Below are 26,388 nucleotides of genomic sequence, written 5' to 3' on the forward strand. Positions count from 1 at the left end.
TCATGTCATAAACATGTTTTGTTCATTGAAAATATATGTTGTTCATTCAAATCAGTTGTTGTTCATTGCGAAACAGTTATTCATTTGGTGATTTATACAGATATTGATCGTGTAATGTGGCCACTTCCGGGTTAGCGTGAGGGACATTTAAACAGCTGTATCAATCGAACCTCCACCGACTACTGACACATAAACCTGTTTTGCCTCTAAACTTCAAAACTATGACATTGCATACTTTGGGCCTGTTTAAGTACGAATTAATCTGTTGTTTGATCATATTATTATTGCATGGCACACAAAATACAACCTTTGATCACAAAAAAACTACCGCATGTAAGATTTTACTTACCGTAGACGAAAACCGGTTCCCGCTAATAACTTTTGAATGGCGTGACGTAATTTCACAAGCTTTGCCAGGATTGGTAGGTGTTATGTGCTGAACGTAGTGTCAAAATCTGATGGCTCAAGCTTGCATGGTTTTCGAGGAAATCGCTGTGTATCAATTGCCCCTTGTCTCAATTGACCCGGCGCTCCCCTACCACAATACACTTTCCTTTGTACAATATTTTACCTCCGCCAAGGAGGTATATGTTTTCATTGGGGACCGGCCGGCGTTTGTTTGTCTGTTTGTTTGTTTGTGTGTCTGTCTGTTTGTTAGCAAGATAACTCAAAAAGTAATGGATGAATTTTGATGAAATTTTCAGCGAATGTCAGGCATGACCAAAGGAAGAAACGATTACATTTTGGGAGTGATCCATAATTGACCGTTCGCAAAAGCTGCGCCCCCTAGTTATTGTTACTACGCCCGTCAAACAAATGAGAACAGACGTTCTACAGGGCTCAAATGCGCCCAAAATGTATTAGAGTGAGCCTGAAAAAATATATAGCTTGCACTGGTGCACCTGATGCTGCTTGGGTGAAAGTATACATTTCTTTCGCAAGTTTCATTGTAGACGTTCAGTTTTATAGATTTTATAGCCTTTATAGCCTTATAGCTTCCTGTTTTTGTGTGGTGTTGTCTTGTCTGTTGTGGAGCACACCGCAGCAAATCCCAAACAACTTCTGTTGTATGGCAATTAAAGTATTGAATCTTGAATCTTGAATCTAATGACCGTCAACCTCTTGCTAAAAATGATCTGTGTGGATAGCAAAATAATCAATCAGTGCATTGACAGGCGAACAGCTAGCAGGCTGCCGGCATTTCCTACTACGGGATTTAGGCTTTGATCAGTTAGTGTTCTAACTTTACTACTTTCATATTTAATGCTATAAAGAACCACAACTGACTTAACTTAAATCCAGTTTTACAGGTTGAGTGTACTTAGCTACTTAAACTACTTATTGATAATTAATATGCTAGCTTTGCTTACCTTCGAGCAGACGTAACCTCCAAGCAGTTTTGTACAGGTATCTTTCAACACTGTTCTTCACGGTAAAATGACATTTTAGGTAGGTAACTAAGTTAGATACACTTAAGGTGTGGATGCTTGTGTTTCTTTACGAATCCGCCGTCTTAGTGTGTAAAGAGATTAATGATAAGTGCCACATACATGATGTAAGAGGGTGATAAGGTCGTTCTGATATGGAAAGTTATGAATCTTTGAGACATTTAGCTGTGTTTGAGGTCTCCCACACTGCTTAATCCATTGTCGGCATCTTTCCACTGGGTTTTGGGCTTTGGAAAGGCGAAAAAACGCCCCCACCCTCTAAACTTTCGGGGTACCTGGTTTATGACTTTCTCGTGCCATAGGCGCATCATTGCACCGTCTTGCTGAATTTGCAATGTCCTTCTACTTAGTTACCATTGCTGAGCTAGGATTGGACAATGGCCGTTCGAGGGTGGGGTTTTGCGAACGGTCAATTCCGTCGGGATTCCGGAGCCGTTTATGTATTTAGCTTAGTGGTGTAATGGCATGGTATGGCCACGTGGTGGCGATCTGAATAGTTTAGGTTCAAATGTATGACAACCTAGGAAGAAGAAGGCAGGCGGAGGTAGCTGCGTTCTCGGAGTGCTTTTCTAGTTCATAATATGTTATAGCCGATTTAGCTTTTTTCCAACAATCTTCTTTACACTAGATTTAAACTTAAATATAGCCGCAAGCGGCGATGATGGGCCCGAGCACCTGCGGTGCGGACCTGTGACGTTTCGGAATCTAACAAAGCAACATCTGCGTGTTGGTGGGCATGTGCATTAGCAACACACATGCCCATCAAAAGTGGTTAATTTTCATGAATGTAATAATTTTCATGAATTTTTTTGCTCGACTGGTTCAAATCTTTCCTTTTAGTGTGTCTTGGCAGGGTCATATTTCAAAGTTTCATGACCTCACTACACAAGTGCCTCAAGGATCAGTATTAAGGCCCCAGCTTTTCTCTATTTCCATCACTTCTTTAGGTGAGATCATTCGCTCTCATGGATTTGAATATCATTACTATGCGGACAACACTCAACTTTCAAAAAATGAGCTCTTGGTGTTTCCAGCAAAAACTATTTCCCGAAAGATTAACATCCAGCTTGACTAATTTTCACTGACTCCAAGCACGTAACGTGGGTGTCATAGTTGATGACCGACTTTCTCTGAGCACGTAGCCTCGATTGCAAAATCATGTCGGTAAACCCTTTACAACATTAGGAAGATCAGACCATATCTGACACAAGATTCCACACAGCTTCTTGTACAGGCAATGGTTATCTCCAAGATGGACTATTGTAATTCAGTGTTAGCTGGCCTACCTGCTTGTGTATTAAGACCATTACAATTGATTGATAGGCTGCAGCACACCTAGTCTTCAATCAGCCAAAGAGGACACATGTAACTCCTCTCCTAGTTACTCTCCACTGGCTCCCTATTGGCCAGAATTAAATGTAAATCTCTCACTTTGGCCTATAGGACACTGACTGGATCTGATCCCTGCTACTTTTGCTCATTGATCAAGACTAGGGCAGTGCCCGTGCAAGCAATATTTTCCAAGAAACATGTTACCCTATGACGTTGATGCAGGTAGATCATGTTAGATTGGTGATGATGTAGAATCAGGCCCGTGCAGTTAGAGCTTTTTACTGTCTTTGCAAAGTAAAAAAGTGAAGGGGAAAGGCGTTTGAGTGGCTAATGGCAATATTAGACACATTACATACCCGTGCGTTTTTGCTGTTGTTGGGATTATTATTATTTATAGCCTAAAGTTAACCGCATGACCATGGCCATATGGCAGTGCTATGAACTCGGAGTGATGTTTGAATGAATGTTATGCCCGTAGCCGATGTCCAGATAGAGTCAAGAGCGGCTGTTTTAAATGCAAATTTTAACAGAATGCTACCGACGTGTGTGTCGGCCTGATCAGGCAACAGAAGCGCTAGGCAACCGCGGTTGTTGATTAGTAGCCTAGCCTAACCTATGCAACGTTAGAACTTTGTGACTGTAACAGCCTGCTTACCAACATGGGTGCATGTGTGTCAGACTCAGCTTGTTTATCCAACATGAACATCTTGAAACGGCCCGTTGGTTATATGAGACATCTTAATTTCCATGAATGGCAACACGTGAGTTTGTTAGCGACATTTTTTTCTATGCTGGACTGGAGTAAGCCAGAGTGAGAATTGGGGAGTGGAGTGTGGAAGGCAGGGGAATTGTGGGATTGCGGTAGAGTTGTATTTTGCTTAATTTAACGTTATCTTTGTCATTTTTTGTCCATAAACAACCAAACTTTGCACTGCACTCACGCATGTCCTTAGCAAGACCTGTGTCAAATTTGAGGTCAGTCGGATGAGCGGTTCGAGAGTTATGCGTGCCACAGACAGACAGACAGACAGAATGACACACAGACAGACGTTCCTTGCATTAAGGCCATCCTTAAAAATATTCTTGTTTGCCGTAACCCGACCGACCCTGTCAATATAGGGCCGACTCAAATATTTGTTTTTTTCCCTCTCTAGTCCGACCGACTTGCCGGTTGCAAATTGCGTTAAGACCGACCGATTTTTTTTTTAATTAGGCCTATTTTTCTTCAAACACCCAATACAAATGCAATACAATAATATTATATTTTCTTAAGTATTGTGAATACAAATTGCCTACATACAAACGTAGGCTGCGTTCTTTCTTCCAAATAAAAACCTGTGGCGTCATATGTTTATGTTTGTCATGCGCTGCAGGCTATGCTCTCTCATTCACTGCCAGTGGTTCGCGCTTGACTGTTGCCTAATGGCTGAAATGTTAGCGGTCAACGTCAAAACTTATACTAGTTCGGGCACTATTATCCACCTGAAAACGCATTAAACACTTGAACATTTAGATGACTTGGCACGAAGTTATATCCAGATATTTTCCCGGACCCATCCCTTCTCCCCATTCGTGTAACGGTGACCGTGTCAACAGACTTAAATGAGACCTTAAGGTTTTGGTGGAAGAAACTCAAAAAATTGAGGACGTGCCAGCATTAAGTGGTTTCTTTTGGATTGAAACATTTAAGTGACCCGTTAAGGGATCGTTCTACTACAGGCTAGCAAAGACAGCTATTCTTCAAGTGGTTAAGAACTAGCTACTGGTGGAGAAAAGAAAGCAACGTACATGTAATGTCTCTGATTTGTAGGTTGCATTGACACGTCGTAGCGGTGGATGCAAGTAGTAAACCGTATAATCTAGTTACCAGTAAAATCATTGAAATGAACATATTATTTTTTTCATAATATATTTTCATTTGATATATTTTTTGTTTACTTCTCTGACAGTAGGCTACAGCATATTTAAAGCTATAGCCTACATTTTAGTCAAATCAAGTTTATTTGAATAGCACATTTTATACACAGAGGTCATTCAATGTGCTTTAGACACAAAGCAAATAGTAACAAATAAGAGCAGAGAAGGGCAATATAGTCAAAGAATAATTCAAAAGGTAAAGATCATTATAAAGCAAGAATTTAAGCAAGAGTGTTTGTGTGTTGTTACAACAAATTGGATCTAGTCATAGGTGTGCAGATAACATAGGCCTAGCGTTAATGCACCCTCTATAAAGTATGATGGTTTTTGTTAAGTCACGTTCAGAAATATTACTATATTGCCAAAAGTATTGGGTCACCTGCCTTGACCCCCATATGAACTTCAGTCACATCCTATTCTTAATCCATAGGGCTTAATATGACATTGGTCCACCTTTTGCAGCTATAAGAGCTTCGACTCTTCTGGGAAGGCTTTCCAAGGTTTAGCAGTGTGTATGGGCATTTTTTGACCATTCTTTCAGAAGCGCATTTGTGAAGTCACACACTGATGTTGGACGAGGAGACTGGCTCTCAGTCCCCTTTAATTCATCCCAACGGTGTTCTATTGGGTTGAGGTCAGGTGCAGGCCAGTCAAGTTCTTCCACACCAAACTCTGTCATCCATGTCTGTATGGACCTTGCTTGGTGCACGGGTACACAGTCATGCATATACCTTGTGGAAAGCCTTCCTAGAAGAGTTGATGCTGTTATAGCTGCAAAGACTGGACCAACGTCATATTAAACCCTATGGATTAAGAATAGGATGTGACTGAAGTTCATATGGGGGTCAAGGCCGGTGACCCAATACTTTTGGCAATATAGTGTGTGTCGTGTTTGTGTGTGTATGTACATATATATATATATACATAACATGCAAATATTTTTAAATTCATACCAACAAAATCGCCGTGACCAAAAATGTACTTTTTTTTTTTACCTTGAATCTTGAAAAAAAAAATATTTGCCTACCTACCGACCCAATTATTTTTTGGGGGGGCTGTTACTGCAAACAAAGATATTTTTAAGGATGGCCTAATAGATAGATGTACATTCCCAACCACCCATTGCGGTCTTCTGTTGTGTCAACCAACCATAAATGCCAGGTCAATTTCTAGATTCTTTTCATCAGTGGTTCCATGTTGGTGGAATGTGCCACAGATGGGGCCACTCATTGTGAAGACCATGAAAACAAACAGGAAGGCATGTCAGGAGCAAATGTGCTATCTCAAGGCAAACATAAGAGGAGATATAGGAGAGCAGAACAAGAAAGGAGGAGAAGGGAGAAGGAGGGGTTGAAAAAATCTCAAGCAGAAATAGTGAGCAGTGATATTGTTGAAGAGGTTGAAAATTGTCCAGTTCCAGAAACTTCTTCTCAAGTTGATCCTGACTTTCAATGCTCCAGTAAGCTACGACCACGTATAGTATAGTGGAGATTGGAGGTGGTATCGTTGACCCGTTTTCTTTCTCATATGCCTCATGTTATGTGCTAGTGAAAATGTACAATGCTCACCAACAAATGTAAATGTTAGACATTTAAAATACTACATGCAGCTGTTTTTTTGCAAACAGAAGCTAGATATGTCATGTAAAGAAGATTATATAATGAAGGTGCATGTGGCAATCTTCACAAAACTTCATACTTAGTTTATTCATCAAATGGCATAACATTATCCACCATAGAAGAGTTTTTGAGAGAAAACGGGGCGCTTGATGCACCCTAACGTGCAGCCGAGAAATCTCTGTCAATATGGATGTGCATATATGGATACAGTACTAAATTGGTATCTGAATACAGATCCTGTCATTCAGTGTAATGGATAACTCTGTGGTGTAATTGAAAATTAATAAGGACATTACACTGAATGATGAAGTGTCTACTTCAGCATGTAAAACAATGACAATTCCACCGCGCTTCTGATTATAATAACAATATCTTAGAATAGTGCAGCAAATGCCTAACATTTGGATGTGGTTACATGGTGACAGAGGCGGTAGTGCCCTATTAAGCTAATTAAAAACATCCTATGGTGCGTAAAAGGGGCCATACTTACTGTAGGCCTACTGTCATTTGAATTATTAGCCATAGGGGGGGTATCAGCCCATAAAAAAGCTGATATTTGTAAAATACAATCACAGACACATATGACAATGAAAGTTACAGAAAAGGTGTGAGCGAGCCCTTATGGAACAGCCCTGGAGGGACATTGAGATTCAGCCACTGTTAATAGGAAATTGAACTGGGGATCATGGACTCTGGAACCCTGGGAAAATACGACCTTGGGAGCAGGTATGCTCACCATGTATGCACAGATTCTTGATTTGTGGATGATTTTTTGTGTGTTCTAGACTTGCCACACATCACAGTTTTATGTCAACGCTTAATTTTTACTTTATGTTAACTTGTACCCAGTATTTGCATTAAAAAATATTGGTAACTCGGATTATAATTTTGCACGGCAATGTTTGTCCAGAATACAACATTTGAACTCCAAAATACAGTAACCCATAGAGTAACCCACCTGTGCCCCCAGCCCACTGGTTTCCTCCTACATGGGGTGCATTGTTGGGGTCAACCTTGCCATGTTTGGGAGCGCTGACATCCAGGCCACTGTCCCTCTGGATAGTAATCTGAGAGGGGAAATTATAAATGTGTGTTTGTGTGTGTGTGTGTGTGTGTGTGTGTGTGTATTTGAACACAGAGAGGAACACCCTTATAGACATGTCCCTAGTATGGTGGTTGAAACTGAAAACAGTTTCATTTCCATCTGGGTGGATTTTTCTAAACTCGATACTGATACAACCCCGAAATCAGAAAAAGTTGATACTTTTATGTAAAATGCAAATAAAAACTGAATGTGATAGGATACAAATCTTGTCAACCTATGTTTAGCAGCAAATAGGACATAGACAAATGTGCCAATGTTGAAAATGAACATGGACTATTTCATAGAAAATATATGTTCATTTTGACATTGATGCCAGCAACATGTTTCAAAAAAAGTTGGGACAGGGAATGTTTACCAATGTGCATGTAAATGTTTAGGAACTGAGGAGATATGTTGTCCCATTAGTCCCCAAGGCTTGGAGGATACAGTCATGTTTTTTCATTATGCACCTAATTTGACAAATCTGGACTGCAGACAGACAACTTTAGCACCTGGACTTTATGGAGATACAGTACAGACCAAAAGTTTGGACACACCTTCTCATTCACTGAGTTTCCTTTTTTTTCATGACTATTGACATTGTAGACTCACAATGAAGGCATAAAAACTATGAATTAACACATGTGGAAATATGTACTTAACAAAGAAGTGTAAAACAACTGAAAATATGCCTTATATTCTAGTTTCTTCAAAGTAGCCACCTTTGCTCTGATTACTGCTTTGCACACACTCTGCATTCTCTTGATGAGCTTCAAGAGGTAGTAACCTGAAATGGTTTTCACTTCAAATGTGTGCCCTGTCAGGTTTAATAAGCGGGATTTCTTGCCTTATAAATGGGGTTGGGAATCAGTTGTGTTGTGCAGAAGTCAGGGGTGATACACAGCTGATAGTCCTACAGAATAGACTGTTAGAATTTGTATTATGGCAAGAAAAAAGCAGCTAAGTAAAGAAAAACGAGTGGCCATCATTACTTTAAGAAATGAAGGTCAGTCAGTCTGAAAAATTGGGAAAACTTTGAAAGTGTCCCCAAGTGCAGTCGCAAAAACCATCAAGAGCTACAATGAAACTGGCCGTCCCAGGAAAGGAAGAACAAGAGTCACCTCTGCTGCGGAGGATAAGTTCTAGCAGCAGACACATCTCTAGAACAACTGTTAAGACGAGACTGCCTGAATCAGGCCTTCATGGTAGAATAGCTGCTAGGAAACCACTGCTAAGGACAGTCAACAAACAGAAGAGACTTGTTTGGGCTAAAGAACGCAAGGAATGGACATTAGACCAGTGGAAATCTGTGCTTTGGTCTGATGAGTCCAAATCTGAGATCTTTGGTTCCAACCACCGTGTGGACCGCAGAGTGAAGGCAAAAGGGCCAACAAGTGCTAAGCATCTCTGGGAACTCCTTCAAGACTGTTGGAAGACCATTTCAGGTGACTCTTGAAGCTCATCAAGAGAATGCCAAGAGTGTGCGAAGCAGTATTAAAAGCAAAAGGTGGCTACTTTGAAGAACCTAAAATACAAGACATATTTTCAGTTGTTTCACACTTTTTTGTTAAGTATATAATTCCACAATTGTTAAAGAGGAACTATGCAGGATTGGCGATTTCATCTCTGGTTTCGGTTTCGTTGTTCGTTTTCGCTCGTTTTATGCTTGCATTTTCTCTGCAGAGCTTCCCCGACAGCTTTAGCGTGTATATTTATACATGTATAGGCTATATTTAAATATATAAATTGCAAGCGTGGTTCTTCATCTCAGACTTCCAGATGTAAACAAAGAGCGATCGTCTCCTGCAGAAAGTTGCATAGGGTCTCTTTAATTCATAATTTTAATGCCTTCGGTATGAATCTACAATTTTCATAGTCATATAGTATGACAATAATGAATGAGAAGAATGAGAAGGTGTGTCCAAACGTTTGGCCTGTACTGTATATTGTTTAAATATGTGTAAAATTCATTTTCTCATTGTTTTCCTGAAATATTCAAGGTCTTCCCTGGAAACAGGTCTGGTGTTAATGCAGTGCCATCTGGGGTCCAAAACTGGGATTGGAACTGGGATTGGGGTTGCAAGTTAGCCTAATGGCTAGAACAGTTAAATGCAATTACATCTACACATATTGTTATGGCTTTGATAATTCCATATGTAATAACGTGCATTGCATTGTCCCTGACAAATTAACTGAAAAAAAAAAAAAAAACATGGTTAACCAATTTGTTTTTCAGCTCTTTCCCTTGTTTGCAAAGATTTCTCTGGATTCTCTGAATGTTTTAATAATATAATATCCTGTACCTAATGAACTCCCCAAATACTTCACAATTTCATGTTATTAAGAAGCATTACAATTACATTGTTGTTACATTTGTGCACACAGGTTCACATAGAGTGGTGTTCATAGGTTCATAGGCAGATAGTTAAATAGTTGCTGTAAGTAGATATTTTAAAAGTTGAATGTAGATAGTTTAATGTATGTTGATAGTCAGAAAGTTTAATGGATACTGATATGCAGTCAGTAATCCTAAGGTCGCAGTTTTGAAAACATCTCCTGACCCTGTGAAAGTGTCCTTGAGCAATACACTGAACATCAAACTGCTCCCTACAGTATATGCTAGTTAGTACCTTTTACTGCAGGCCCCACCATTAGCGTGTCTGAAAGGGTGAATGTGAGACATTACTCTGTAAGGCGCTTTGAGTGCTTTGAGGAGTAGAAATGTCCTATATACATGTATTCCAATGATCCTGTAAAATGAGGGTTAGGCATCGCACCATGTACACCGTGACAAACCCTTCAGACTTTAGACACAACATGACAGACTGACTTGTATAGGGCGACCATCCTCAGATCCAATCATTCCCCTCCATTCCATCAGAGAGCGCTGCAAGTTGTCTAGTCCAGTCTCCCACAAGCGTACATAACCTCCCATGTCCACAGTCACAACACCTCCTGTTCCAAGAGGGGCCAGCAGCGCATCTGTGTCTGACAACTTTGAGATCCAGGCAGTGTAGGGGGACACATTAGAGGACCTATAGAACAAATGTAAAATCATGTAAAAATGTGCTCCCATATAGATGGTTTAGGTTTCTACTAGCTATCCCACATAACATTTAGTATTACAGTGGACACCTCAAATATTGGCAAATATTTACGCCAGAGTTACGCTTTAAGGTGTACATCATCTGAATATATTTTGTAGCGGGAGGAAGGTAGATTTAATATAAAATATCATTAGAAATCCGGTTACCTTGGAACAGGGATATATTTGACCTTTTTGGAGTTTAAATCTGTCACCTCCAAGTACGCAGCTGTCATAGGTGGAGTCACATCTGTGAGGCGTACACAATCAACAGTTATAGTCTACTCAAGTACTCACACTCAAAAATATTGTATATAGTTTCTTCAGCTATGAGGTTAATACATGGGGGCAGTTTAGAGATGCACCGATTGCAATTTTTTGGCCGATTCCGATTTCCGATTTTTCATAGAATTTGACCTGCCGATACCGATTTTAGCCGATTCCGATTTGCATCTTCAAACCACTTTACAGCACACAAAAAGAGTTATTTTCTATCCTTTCTTTAATACAACATGTTAATATAGAAATGTAATCAACTTATCAGTGGCTGGTAAAAAAAATGTGAATAGACAGATTCTTCTTCAAGTCTTCTTCAGTAGTCTGTAGGACTACTATTTGTTTTCTTCTCACATACAATATCCAACTGTAAATATCTTCAGAATACTGATAAGTGTATAACTGGAAAGTTTGGTGTATAGGTGCTACATAGGCTGAGATGTTGGAAAATTACAAAAAACTAATTTTGAGATAACAGCCTTGAAACACAGCCAATGGCATGCACACTCAGTCTACTACACTCTTTGAACTTTCGCGATTGCTTGCGGATACAAAGGAAGTGTCCATATTTGGATGGCATAACGTCATGCAGGAGAAACACAGCTTTCCAACGACACCACACATGATATGTTTTGTATCACGGTCGCGGTAGTATGACATGTTAGAATGCTTACTTTTGGCGAATTTAGAAGAAATATACAGGCGTGAGTAGACAAAAGGTAATGAAATAAACCTCTAAATGTGTAAATCGGACTTTGTTGTTGTATTAGTGTGAAAGAATACATGCTAAGGTGGCAAACCGAAGCAAAACGATGTTTATTCCTGCCGTGGCTATGTTGCTGCATGTTGACAGCGCTTGTGGTTCAGCTGTGAGCACGCAATTAGCGGCAAGGACGGGCGGTGATGTGCGCTGTTTACGTAACCTGAAGTGACAGCTTAGTAAATTCCACGCAATATGGCAAAGCACAGCGTTCGCTGCATAGAAAAACTCAGCATTAGCGCTTTATCCAGCCCTGAGTGTTAGCCTTTGCTAGCTTCATCAAACTTTGCTAACTCAGCTGTGTGATGTTGTTACAAGTAGGTGCGAGTGCATTTGACCGGCATAAAATCGGCATGTGTCAGACTGACCGGCCGGTCGCCGGTCGTGGCCGATCACGTGAAAATCGGCCGATTCTGATCGGCGGCCGATCGATCGGTGCATCTCTAGGGCAGTTAATATGGTATTAATATGGTTTTGTTTCTTTTAACTTGCATAAAACACTGCCCTGCGGCTTAGACACTAATACACAGGAAATTACTGTATACCTTCTCCAATTGGCAAATTAACTTTTTGCAAGTTTGTATGTTTGCATTTAGAGGAACACATTGTGTGAGCACATCATGTGGAAAGGCATTATGGCAGACAGATATTCTGTGACAAGTAGTCACTGCAGTCTGTGCCCAGATATCTAGATTAGTAGATACACATCTTTTAAACATTTATCCATAATTTCCTATCTGTGATTTGTGTGACCGTAATTCCAGTCCATGCATTAAAAAGATTGGTAATACTTTACTTGACAGGTTCGTTCATGACTGTTTCATGAAACATGACTCAACATTCATACCAACCCTTTCATGAATGTGGAAGACAAAACATCAACATAAAAGTCTAACAATCGCAAAGCATTATTGCTGTCTTTTTTGCAACTTGATCATGTCACATCTTAGTCAACTGTGAAGTCCAGTGTCCAGGAGAACATAGTTTTTTTGTTTGTCTGTTTGTTTATTTTATGATAGTAACCTCTGAAGAATGCATAATTGTCTACACCAATGACTGTATAAATATATCTGTGGACCTCTGAATGGTTGGACATTCCTGTTTTATACAGTATATCTATTGTGGTACCCCAAGCTGCTCTTGTTGTCCCACTAGGGCAAACCGTCGCCGAATTCCCTTGGGTAAGGTCGTGGACGGCATATACCTCACCAGGGCGATGTTGGGAGGGCTCTAGGACCCTGGGGAGCTGCTCTGAGCCTGGGAAGCTGCTCTGCTCGTCAGCCCTTCCACTAATTGGAGTTCAGGTGTAACTGGTTAGTTTTTGCTCTGAACAGCACTCAGAAAATACCTGTTTTAGGAGAGACAGGGAGAGCAAAGCAGTGCTGTGGTTGTGCGACTCAAAAAGCCTTTCTCCTTGGTTTAAAGCAGCAATTTGTTTGTTTAACCTTTTTCAAGTCTGATCATTTGTGCCCAGGAATTCTGAAGAGCGGAGTGGACTGGAGATTAGCCAAGAGGGCCCGTCCACTTTCCAGACTCAAGATCCTGAAGAGATCGAGTTTTTGTTGCATTTTTTGCTCACCTCTGTTTGAGGCTTTATAAGTTAATAAAAAAAAAACATTTTTTTGGCTGGAAACCTCTCTCCTCGTGTCTTTGGAACCCTGGGAGTTCACACTATATACAGTTATGACAATTATGCATTCTTCAGAGGTTACTATCATAAAATAAACAGACAAACAAAAAGCTAAATTATCTTGGACACTGGACTTCCCCGTTGACTAAGATGTGACATGATCAGGTTGGCTAAAACAAAAAAGACAGCAATGCTACTTTGCGATTGTTGGACTTTTATTTTGAGAAGTTTTTGATGTTTTGTCACTTGGTAATGGTGTATTAATCGACAGTGATCTAAATTTCAAAAGCCACATGAAAATGATAACTAAATCAGCTTTTTATCACCTCAAAAATATTGCCAAACTGAGAGGGCTAATGTCAAAACATGACATGAAAAACTCATTCAAGCATTTATCTCTAGTAGGGTTGATTATTGCAATGGACTTTTCACAGGCCTTCCTAAAAAGACTATCAAACAGCTTCAGATGATTCAAAATGCAGCAGCTAGGGTTCTCAAAAAAAACAAAAAGCACTGAGCACATTACTCCAATCCTTAAATCTCTGCACTGGCTTCCAATTAGCCCTTCTCACGGTGATGTCAGACAAAGCGTTGCTGGGTGTCCTCCGGCATGTCCAGCCGCCAAATACTTCAATACCGCCAAGTATTCATACCCATGAATACTTCTTCTTCTTCTTCTGTAGTATTTGGCGGCTGGACATGCCGGAGGACACCCAGCAACGCTTCGTCTGACATCACGTGAAAAGGGCTAATAAGTCACAGAATTGACTTTAAAGCACTACTGCTTGTTTATAAATCAGTAAATGGAGCAGGACCTAAATACCTATCAGACATGTTTCAGCAGTACAGAAGAACTGGTGTAGAAGAAGGCAGGGGTTAGATCACATAATGAATGAAATCATGGTCAAGAAAACATGCCTTGTGTCTACACATTGGGAAAACTGAATGAATGGTGTTGAAAAAAACAAAACTGGATGAAAAACATTTGATGTTGCATGCTGTTAACAGTAGCCAGTCGGTCAGTAGAGTTCTGTACAGTAATTTAAAATATCAAAGGTTTCCTCAATCACACCCTCAAAGATAATAGTTAGCTTGATAAAGTAAACAATGCACAATTCACAATCATAACAATACACTGTGAACTTGCAGTTGCCTTCCCAAATCTACCAGGAGTTTCCAATCCTACACTATGGTCCATCTTCTTGCACTGCTTGTATTTCCCTGATGCCTACATTTCTGCCCTTCGCGCATACACAAAATTCTACAGTCCCTGTCATTTGCTGGCATACTGTATAATTAATCTCAACTGTCTTGTTCTCATGGAAATTCGCCAGTAATTTTAAAACCTGAGTACAATATGTCTGAGTATATGGGATTAGCTCCTTTCTTCCTCTACAGCAGTAGTTCCTAAAATCTGGGGCTTACCCATGGGGCAAGGACATAGTTAGAGCAAGTGGGCACAGGTTGCAGGTGATGAGAAAGGAAAGACCAACATATAAATCAACTTTTGGGTGGCTGTGCTCTTACACAAAGGAACTGATTACTGGAATCACTTTCGTCACAAGAAGTAAGACACAGAACCGCTCATCATCAATGGGGAGTATGTGGAAAGGATTTTGAAATGTCAAGCTCTTTGGAACACACATCGCCAAGGTCCACCAAGGTATCTAGGTCCACCAACACCATTGCTGTGGTCAGCAGCATATACTGTACTACTGCTTTTAAATGTATTTAAATGTCTTTATTGGACGCACTGTTGGGACTGCTAACCAATTGCATTGCACTCTGTGCAATGACAATAAAGGAATTCTGATTCTGATTACAGCATAGTTACCTATCTAAACAATTTTGTGATATGCTAATGACCTACTTTGCGCTTACATTTGTTTTTTTCACTGTGAAAACAGGAATTGTCATGAAAGGTTTTGGAATCAATCCTCTAGGTGCAATTACTTATTTTGCAATGCAATTGATGCAATTACTGTAAATCAATAGACGATTTAAGTCTTAGCTAATGATGGAGTTACCTTTTGGGTAAATGTCAGCAACAGGCACTTGTGAGGCCGGCAGAGCTCTCACCACCTGGTTTGCGTTCAATAACGTTGCACAGTTCATCCTCTTAGCTGCTCCTGTCCGCCGATTCCCTCCAAAGAACTTGTCCGCACTCCTACCCTCGGTGAGGTGGGTCTCTCTTTTAAATGTATATACCTCATTAGGCGACTGCCAACAAGAGACAATTAATTAATCAACACACACATATTCAAATACTTTTCATACATGTTCTCTTTCAGTTGAGTTCACACAATAACTAATGTGAAGTCATTCTCGGATGACGTCATCGATCTGAAGCAATCTCCAAACCCCCATCTCAGGGACGAGAAAACAGAAAGAAATTGCCCAAACTGCACACTTTCTCTTTAGATGAGTTCCACAGATAAACTTTACTTGGCTGATTCTGCACCGTCACACTTTAAATAGTTGCCAGAGCCGAGAGACAATGCATTCTTCTTCTACCGTTTGACAGATTACAGATGTGGCGTTTAGGTTTTTGTGTTTTAATGGCACCCTCTGATTAAATTAATGCACTACTTAAAAAATTGGGGCATTTTCCTATTCATTTCTATATTTTTAGAGACAAAACGATATTCGCATTAAATCAATTATTTGGATATTCAAAAATTTGGACCCATCCCTATTCTGTGGTGGCCGACAGGTGCAAACGACATGCAAATCAACAAAACACGGGCAAATAGACAAAACACAAGTGACTAAGGAAAACTTCTTCATCTTAATTTGACAACACGTGAACATCATTTAGAAAATGCACTGCAAATTCAGAAAACATTTACGTTTCAGAAACGAGCTGCCAATTTACAACACATGCAATTCAGAATCCATGTTTTGTAGATTTGCATGCGTCATAAGATGTACGTTGTTTGCACCAATTGGAATATTGCATTCGAAAGGGGGGTCAAAGAAAATACACATGGCTGAGTATTAGATTTTTTAAGCTACTCAATTGTTCTAAAAAGCCTTTCAAACGTAAATAGCGTAAACATTTTATCTTATGAAAAAACTCTTAGGGGGAACAGTTAGGCAGCCCTTCCTCCATATCGTAGTAGGCCTATAGGCAATTTATTAGAGGGGTCAAAAAAACTCATAAAGTAGGCTAGCCTGCTACTTTTTCCAGACTAAATGTGTCACTTTAGTGATTGGCTCTCTCAAATGCAAATTAGGTGGATGGGCTTTTGAATGGGCCTGCTGCAGGTGAGAGGACAAATCCTAAGAATTTATTGTTTTTACAAAGTGCCATTATCATTGCCATATTCTCTTAAAACATAGGCTATATATTTGAAAACGAGTTGATTAAAGGTTTCTAATGGTGTTTCTATAATATGATAAAAGCAGAGATTGAGATGTGTTTTTCAAATCCCCCGGGGGGTATTTAAACTCCAGGGTGTTAAGCACTCATTCACAACTGTCCCATCGCTAAATGCTCTCTTGTGTTGCGTGATCACACATACCTGTCGTAGTGTGCTTTTAATTTGATAGGCCAAATTATTATCTCCGCCAAGGAGGTTGTTTTCATCGGGGCTCAGTGTGAAAGGAACAGGTCAACCCCGCGATTAGGGGTGTGTGACTGATGACTTATTTGGCAAGGCTATCATTAGGCTTATGCATGGCTATAGGCAGCTATGAGGCCACTGAGATCTGGACCTCATCGGTTTTGAGAGCTGGAAATACATGTGTTTGCTAAATATCGGTATATTGTTGTGCATGTTGCGTTCGCGACTCGGGGAAGTGAAAGCAGTTCTGTATAGACATTGCAAGTTTTCATGGTGATCATCAGCGCAGCTGTAGCTGATTGTGAAAGCCGATTGGAAATACATAAGTTTAGAGGGAACGTTTCAACTAAGCCATGGTAGACAAAAACACTCAAATAGCCTAAAACAATAGCCTAAAAAATAACTGTAGTGCGTAATGGACACGGCTCTATATCCTAAATAATTTTCGAGGTTCGCCATTTGGTAATATGACCTATCCTTACTGACAATTTTTGGGGTCATGAATGAATGGGTTTGCCCTTAGTTTAAATGGAGGCCGGGGAGAGCGCGCGGCAGCTGTTGTTATGTATGGAGCTGGCTTAACAAAGTTTTGTGCGTTATAACGCACAAAATTGTGTTAAGCCAGGTCTATATATATAGAGAGAGAGAGAGAGAAAGAGAGAGAGAGAGAGAGATTCATGCATGCTGCATTACCGTGACCCTATACCTTGGATGTTTTTTTTCTCATTGGAATACAGCAGGACAGGATGCCTTTTATCTATCAAACGCAAAAGCTGAGATTGTTGAAAGGACTATAGGCCACTCAACAAACTTGTTTTTCGTTTCTGGGAGATCTCGTTATCGTTTTGGATTGTCGGATTTTATACTTATTGTATATATAGGATGAACAAAGTCCATGGATTTGCTATATTAAATCCAGTAGCCTAATAATTAGGCTATGTGCCACGTCCGATTTCGCAAGTGGTGTAGTAGGCCTAGGCTACATTTACAAATCGACAGCCGTCTGTGAGATCCATTTCATGAAGAGCAATTGTCTTGTGCGATCATTCCCCCTCCCCCACACTCGTCTAACCAGTTCACTACATTATAGCCTACCTATATGTGGCATTGAGAACGACTGCCTCTCCCTCTTCTCTCTCGACAGACACTTGAGCCCGACACTATGTCAATGTAAAAATGTGCGTGAGTGTGCGCTGAACCACGAATTCACATAGGCTATTAACTTTTCTTTTCAGCAGACATCGCAAACATAAAAAAAAATCGCAAAACAGAAAATCTTTCATTTTTTTAATAAAATGACGACTTTTCTCTTGATGAGTTCCGGAGAGATTCTTCGAGTGGGTTTCGAACCCCGATCGCTGGCGTACCTTGCACATGTTCCAACCAGTTGCGCCACAGCTCGATTGTTAACACCATCATGCTTTATTCGCGCCATGGACTTGAAACGCCGATCAAAAGTTCTGACATGTTAAACTGACGTTAGTTATTAATTCACCACATGATAAAATGCTGTCATATAGCTTGACGCCCAGCAGCCTATGGTAGTCTATGCCTATCTCTGAATGAACATGAACATGCATACGATACATACGTTGCTAGAAACTTATATTGCGGAGCTAGGCCTCCTAGTCGATGGTTACAATGAATCACCCTCACTGCCCTATCGCATATCTGACCATCCATTGTTACAATGTTACAAAATGCGCGATCTTCTCCATGCATGTAGCCTACGGTTATAAGTAAAGTGACAAGCATAGGCATGTATTAACCCTCTAACCGCCCAAGGCGCCGTACGGCGACAAGCAACATCACTGATTAAAACAGACGGTAGATCCGAGTAGGGTGACAAATCGCCTTTGTACTCTCCACCACTAGTTGGCAGACATCCAGAGCTTCGATTCAAGCCCAAATTCGAGTAAAAAAGTTTTCAGGAAGTGCCTGTATTACTCGCGAGAAACAAAAAAAAAAGACGCATTTCCTGTTTATAACGCGGAAGTGAAATGCGCGATCGCTATGCACAAATTGAAGCAGAAAAACGGCAAATGTTAAAAAACAAAGTCGTGTGTTATGAAGTCTTGGGTCTGCCATTCACCTACTCTGATTCTGAAGGAGAATATCTGCCTTTTGGAGATTATGATCGGTCGTTCATTGGCAGTGACAGTCAAGATGCGTCTGTGAATGGAGGTGGGTCTTTGCGTGTGTACATCAATGTTTACCTGCAGCAATGTTGACCAAAGGGTTCAAATAAGCATGGTGTGCTTGGTGCCAGTGATAATCATGATGATAGTATCTGTAATTGACATGGTACAGACAGCAGGTCTAGTAAAAATAGAGCTCTGAAGAACTACAAAGTCATCCGCGATAGGAACTGATTTGACCAGGCTACTTTATTATATAGTAACATAGGGATTGTGATAATACTAATAGTTTACTATTATTGGTTTACATGTGGCTGTGGTCCTGTTTATTTGTTATGTCGGAGAAATGACAAAAATCAAAGTAAAACTGCTCAAATGTGTTCAACAATCAGTATTTACTGATATGTGCATAATTTGACGCTATTGCCATCCTGTGACGTCATAATATGCAAATTAGATGAGTAAATTTACTCCCTTTATAAACTTTAGTTCATACTCAATGATTTTCACATTTACAGTAGGACTTTATCTCTGACCACTTTCAAGCCATGGCCTTTTGAATTTTGTATGCAAAAATCCAAAAAAACCCGGGCGGTTAGAGGGTTAAAGAGATTTCTGTTAAATACATTTTATTTTCAGTCGTCAAAAGTGGTGGGGACAAAATCTGTAATAACTACATGTTGGCTACATGTAGGCTACCCAGCGTCGCCGGTTAAAATGAACATGCCTCTGTTTTAAAATAGCCTATACACATTTCTAAGTATTCCTAGCATGCAAATGTAGCCAAAATGTCCATCTTGTCCATCTCTTTCGTCTTCGCCTTGACATTGACAATAATAGCCTATTCACGGAAATGCGGACTTGTAACCGTAATGAATTCATGAATTAATCTAAGGTTGCCTTTCGAGTATTTCAGGTTGAATTGAAGGCTATTTCCTTCTGATAGGCCTATAGGCGATTTTCTAAAACCATTTTCATTCATTTCAACAATGGTTTATTGAAACGTCGTTTGATTAATTTCGCCAGTCATCACTTTCATTTTAATGATTAAATGAGACAGATATGCGGAGCATTTCTCTCCCTCTCCATTGACCAAAACGTTGCTCTGGCATCTCTGCTGAACTGACTGAGTTATAGGCTACGTTGAGTGAGAGAGCTGTGAGGTAGGCTGTAAAACATTCGAAAAATCCGCAACTGCAATCTAACATGCCGAGCGCCATGTCTCTTTTCTCCGCTTGTCACCAGCGCGGCCTCCTCGGGTTTTTCCATGAGCCGAACCTTCATATTATTAGGGCGGTCTATGTTGCCCCCCTGCGGTTGCCATTTTAATTACAAAGTCCCGATGCTTCGGGATTCCCGATGTGCGGGAAAGAAAGGAGCATTCTCAACCCGTACCATCTGTAGGTCAAACCTACACGGCGCTACTAGTAATACGCGTCAGCGGTCAAATGACCGGCGCTTGGCGCTTCTAGTGTTAAGCCATGGCAGAATGCGCGCAAGAGTTGCACATATAGAATAGAATAGAAGAATAGAACAGAATATATACTTTTTTGATCCCGTGAGGGAAATTCAGTTCTCTAATGATACCAACATCTAATGAATTGAACGTCATATTACTGAAATATAAACATTCAAAGGAGTTGAGTTCTTCCTGTCATGCCAAGAGAAAAATGGAGAAATCTGCCTCTGAAGTTAAACGTCGGCTCAACACTCACGAACGCTTTGTAAGGTCGCCGTTATTACTAGATTTACGGTACTTGTATCAACGACACAGCACGCGGATGACTTGGTGGTTGTCAATGAGTGCATTTACCGTAAATATTGGAATAGAGCGGCCAAAACGAGACGCCTCTAACTTCCTGCTTCCTCTAACTTTCTCACCTCAAGAAACTCACGTTTTTAGACTAGAAAAGGTCAGTTTTTCGGTGAAATGTATTCACGGCCGTACAGTGTAGACCTCGCACTGTTTCAAAACACACACAAAAAAAATCCACGATTTTAGCACAAGTGACATAAATGGTCATTTTTCTCAGAAATGTCTGTTGCGACAAGCGACTGGTTTTGCCGTGGAGCGTCACATATAACAAACGTCCAGATTTTGGGTTGTCCTCCCAAAACGCATAACTCCCTCTGTCACACATAAATTAAATACTTAAGTGAACAGCAGAATTCGCGCAGAGTGAAATGCACGCAGTTACATGCTTTTTTTACTTACTTGCATGGGAGAATTCCCCCCCATTGCTTAAAGCTGGGCATACACTGTGCGATTTTTTCAATCGCGGTATTCAGCTGCTGCTCATACTGTACGAGTGAATTCAAAGGGGCAGCTCACGATTCCTGTTCTCACACTACACGATCCGATGGTCGGATGCGATTTGACTGCTCACACTGTACGTCCATATCCAACTCGTCGGACTCTTTTATCTGGAACTTTATCAGCTGTGCTGCCATGCCGCTCGTGTTGTCTAATTGCTTTCAGTGTTGCCAGGTCACGTGAGGAGAAATAAGCAGCAGGTCTCTGAAAATAAACCATAATAAAGACACAACCCCAAAAAGTTATAGCATCCCCTCCCCGAACCCCTGTTACATTTCTGGGCTGGTCATAGAGGAGCCTGCAGTTAGCCTACAGTGTAGAGTCGACACAGCTGCATAGCCTAGGTTCAAAATGCCCTCTGTGTCGCTGCGTGCAACCAGCAACTTCACACAAAATCAAGCCCAAGTCACTTAAAATAAGCAGACTATGGCAACACTGTTTGTTTTGTTGTCCGTATCTGTGTTTGCACATGTGTAGTGTGACAGGTTGAGGTAAATCGGCTTGTAACAGTGCCTCAACAGTGCGATAGACTCACGAGGGGCGACCAGGATTTCAAACAGGTTTGATATTCTCCCGATCGATCGGGAGGTGGTCGTGAGGTGGTAATCGCTTCTCGTTAACCCATGTATACTACACGATGCGAGTCGCACGACTGAGCCAAAATTCGGCCCGATCCCCAAAATAGTCGCGCGACTCAAAAATCGCGGCAAAATGGGCCAAAAATCGCACAGTGTATGCCCAGCTTTATCAGAGAAGTCCGAAACTAGTGCCATTTCGTTCCATTGGCGAATGCTTCTTGGTAACTAGACTCGGCTCTGAAGCTTGCAGTTATGGGTAACGTATCACGCCTCGCGCACACGCAGAAGGTACTCTGCGTCGCGTCACTTCGGTCGGATCAGTCAGACTGCTTTTCTGCCGACGGTCGGCCGTTGGGTTGGTGTGTCGAGGCCTTTAAATGTGCTATACAAGTAAACTGACTTGACTTGAACTCTAAAAAAGCTATGACATTCACAAATAAAGCTTACTACACTACAAACTCAACTCAACTCAAATCAAGGCTTGAAGACAACTTACCATCAGATCAGGGAATCCAACAATGGCCCTGGCATAGGAGCTGTTATCACAAAAGAGGCGGTTAGGTGAGACAATCTTTTGATCTAAAGCAGCACTCAGGTTCTCGGAGGTCAACTGATCACTGGATATTTCCTGGGGAACTGGTGTCTCAAAACCTGTTCGAAAGAGAAGTGGAGAAAACAAAGTAAGAGAGACAAAAACAAAAAAAGTGTAAAACAAATTGCTTTATATAAACCACTTCGTAATCAAACTCCACTTGAGTTTCACACACTTTCACAAAATGTTCTATTATTTCTTGCTGGGATTTTTTTTTTTACTATTGGTGCTGACATGTCTGATCAAGACATTTGAACTCTGAGCTAGATAGACATAGCTATTGCCTATATATTTGTAGTTGATGCCAGCTGAAGCTAATTGTTGCAGTTGTTAGGCACCAGTGTCAGTTCCGTGAGATGTTACAGTGTTACAGTAGTATTGCTAAATTGCTATAGTTTCTGCTTTTTCTGTTGTTGTCAACTTATTATTGCTAGTGCCTAAGTTTTGACTTGGTTTCACCCTTGTGTCACTTTTTATTTCCCTTTTTTTAAGTTATACTATTTATGTCTGCACTGGTTGAATTAGCAGCTTGTCTGGAGTAAAGAAATAGAACTTCCTCTTTACCAACATCCACAGCATCATCCTTTTATCCAGAAAAAAAGACCACTGGTCACAAAGATTTGACCCAGTGAAAGTCCAATTGGCAAAACTTGGCTTTTGACTGCATTTAAGCTTCATCTGTATTTATTTTCTGCATCATTTTCTTTAACCATAGCCTGTGTATGTTTGTGTTCTGTTTTCAAGAAACTGTTAGTGAGGATTCATAGCAATATGTTTTGAAATAATAATAATTTGATTTTTTTTACCTGAACTCATCCCGAAGCCCATGTCATGTGCTTCCTCAGTGATGGTGTGGAGCTGACAAACTCCAGAGTCCTCCGCACCCATGTGCATGGGCTTGGTCAACAAGAATTTCCTTAAGACAGAGCAAAGACAGTCCATCAGTTGGTAACAGGATAACAACAGAGTCAAAAGATACCTATACATTAACCACTAAAAAATATATAAATTATGGTTTTACGAACTAAAAATCAAATCCCTCTTTCTTATCATAGCCTTACAATACGATGCATGTTCAGTTTGTTAACAGTGAGAACCCCAGTGATTAGAACCCTTTTGTAAGGTCTTACAAGGTTAAAGTGTAACTCCGGCAAAAATTGGCTCCAGGTTCGCTAACTACATTGTTGGTGCTTCATTTTATGTGTAGGGACCCTGAGCAAGCTAAAGAAGAGGTTTGGTGCTGTTGTGAACAATAGTACGGGTTTAAAAATGCTATAGCGTATACAGGTGCAAGCTCTGTAGCGCTTGATCAACAAAAAATACTGTCTCCACGGCTTATCTGATGCAGAAAAAGAGCCTTTTTCGCCAGAGTTACACTTTAAAGGGATATTCCACCATTTTTGGAAATAAGCTCATTTTCTACCTCCCCTCGAGCAAAACAATCGAGATTTACCTTTTCCTGTTCATCCAGACATTCTGTGAGTCTGGTGATACAACTTTTAGCTTCAGCCTAGCATAGATCATTGAATCGGATTAGACCATTAGCAACTCGCCTGCTTTCATCATGCTTAAAAGTGACTAAGAGTGTCTCTTCTCAAGTTAGAAAGTGCAATAAGACCAACTGAAAATGAAACCTGGCGTTTTTCTAGGCTGATTTGACATGGAACTACACTCTCATCTGGCGTAATAATCAAGGGGAAGTTGCAAATGTACCATGGGCGTAGTGATATCTGAAAATAGTCCCCATAGGCAACAAGCAGTAGTAGTGCGTGATGTCACTGCACCCATGCTGAGCCCATGGTTCAATGATCTATGCTAGGCTGAAGCTAAAAGTTGTATCACCAGACTCACAGAATAGCTGAATGAACGGGAAAAAGGTAAATATTGATTGTTTAGCTCGAAGGGAGGTGGATAATTAGCTTACATCCAAAAATGACAGAATATCCCTTTAAGGTCACGTCTGTAGCTTGAGTGTTATTCTTCATGTTGTTAGTCGCTTAATAAAGAAATCGTACAATTATAATTAAATATTTATTAAATATATAATATATTTACAAATAAATAAATGTAAATGTAATGCCAGTGTAGAAGAACAACAACGCACTTGTCTGTTTTGTTCTCAATCAGAAGCCAGCGGTCCTCAGCCACCAGGAAGACAGCTTTTAGGTTGATGGGAAGTGAAATGGTGTGAACTTGTCCCTCCAAAACATCTAGGACCTCCAGCTGATTCCTACCAAAACAATATAATGGAAGTTACGATTCAAAACATTGTGTGTAGAGAGATGTATAAATAGTCTGACTAAGTCAGTAGAACCATCTGTTTTTCTGAAGTATTTGGAACAGTCAATCTGGATTTCAGTTGTCCTCTTTGCAAAACAATGCTTGGCCCATAATTAACTGACTTCAGTAATTTCCCGCATATAAGCCGCATTGTGTATAAGCAGTGTTTTATGCAAGTTAAAAGAAACAAAGGCATATTAACACCATATTAACTGCCCCCCTGTATTAAAGGAACACTTCACCGTTTTTTCATATTAAACTATGTTATTCCCTTAATTAAGATGAGTTGATACACACCTCTCACGTTTCAATGTGTGCACTCATGGGCTCTGGCGCGCGGCGCAACTTTGATAGCACTTAGCTAGCCCAATGCATTCATTAGGATCCAAACAGAGATGAAGTTAGAAGCGACTAAACACCTCCATGTTTTCCCTATTAAAATAGAGTTACACGAGTAGTCACACAACCAAGTATGGTGAGACAAAATAAAACGTGGTGCATTTCTAAGCAGGTAAGAGGGATAACTATGTTTTGTGGCGCAGCAATATCCTCACTCTTGCACTTTCAGTTTCACTTTGGAGTGAGGATATTACTGCGCAGAGTCTAAGTGCTCCCAAAGTTATTCCGCCACACAATATAGCTATCCCTTTTATCTGCTTAGAAATGCACCACGTTTTATTCTGTCTCACCATACTTGGTCGTGTGACTACTCGTGCAACTGTATTTTAATACAGTTACTGGCTAATAGTCGGGAAATGACGGGTATATAGGTGCAAGCAGCAATGAGGGGCCAAGCACAACACCAGAGTTGCTATTGTAACTCAATGCTATTACGTTAGACATGTGGCTGTAAGCACTCAAAGCAAGTCTCATGTTGAGCAACCAACAATTGGCAAAGATACTGTATAAGGCCAGATTTGGCTATGCCAGTCAAACGCTTCTGAAAACAAAAAAATTGAAAGGATAGTTTTTGTGAAGTTTGGTCTAAACATCATCTGTAAAGCATCTTTGGAACATTTGGTAACACTTGAAGGTATCTACACAAGAGTGACATGACACTGTCATGAACACAAGACACATGAACCCTAACCCTAACTTGTCATGACAAAGACCGAATGACACTTATGTGTAGTTTTTTGAGTCGATTCTTAGCAAAAACATGTTTTCTTCCAAAAATGTGTGCTCATTATCATGAGTAATTACTTCCATCAATAAAAACGAAAACAAAACCAACTACCGCCAGCGAACTACCATGCCAGCCCTAAATGCCAGTGTGGTAAACAAGATGTTTCTGGAGGTAAAACCCCTTATAAGAACCAACCAAACCAAATTTTGTTCAAATCTACACACCTATGGCCACTGAAAAATGTAAGGTTAATTTATCAAATGGTGTTTTGAGGTATTAAAAAACGTCATTATTTTAGAATTTTCGAAGGGGCGATAATTGGTGTCATTACGATAAGTTGCTTGATGAATATAAGCCAAAATATCAAATCAAATATTATTCATCTTGCATGAAGTATATGAGCTATAGTTTCACAGACTAAATACTAAATATAGCCGCAAGCGGCGATGCGGGCCCGAGCACCTACGGTCCGGACCCATGACATTCCGGAATCTAACTAAGCCACACCCTAGGCCAGAGCTCTGTCCCTGACTAGCGGTAGCAATAACACACATGCCCACCAAATTAGGTTACTTTTTGTGAAAGTATGTGTGAGCCACAACAGACAACACGCTATATGGCGCTATAGAGTCCCTAAGCCACA

General features: G+C 40.4%; 1 protein-coding gene across 1 annotated transcript in view; it reads right to left on the reverse strand.

The window, feature by feature from the left end:
* The window catches only part of vwa8 (von Willebrand factor A domain containing 8), a 284,869-nt gene that overhangs the window by 56,419 nt on the left and 202,062 nt on the right, over positions 1 to 26,388 (reverse strand). The window contains exons 32-38 of the mRNA XM_062533722.1: positions 24,444 to 24,569; positions 23,146 to 23,255; positions 22,244 to 22,398; positions 15,179 to 15,371; positions 10,654 to 10,735; positions 10,231 to 10,435; positions 7,275 to 7,383 (exon numbers count right to left, since the gene is read on the reverse strand). Coding sequence (XP_062389706.1) covers positions 7,275 to 7,383; positions 10,231 to 10,435; positions 10,654 to 10,735; positions 15,179 to 15,371; positions 22,244 to 22,398; positions 23,146 to 23,255; positions 24,444 to 24,569 — 980 coding nt within the window. The remainder of the gene's footprint in view (positions 1 to 7,274; positions 7,384 to 10,230; positions 10,436 to 10,653; positions 10,736 to 15,178; positions 15,372 to 22,243; positions 22,399 to 23,145; positions 23,256 to 24,443; positions 24,570 to 26,388) is intronic.

Source organism: Sardina pilchardus, chromosome 4, assembly GCF_963854185.1.
Source record: "Sardina pilchardus chromosome 4, fSarPil1.1, whole genome shotgun sequence".
Taxonomy (NCBI): Eukaryota; Metazoa; Chordata; class Actinopteri; order Clupeiformes; family Clupeidae; genus Sardina; species Sardina pilchardus.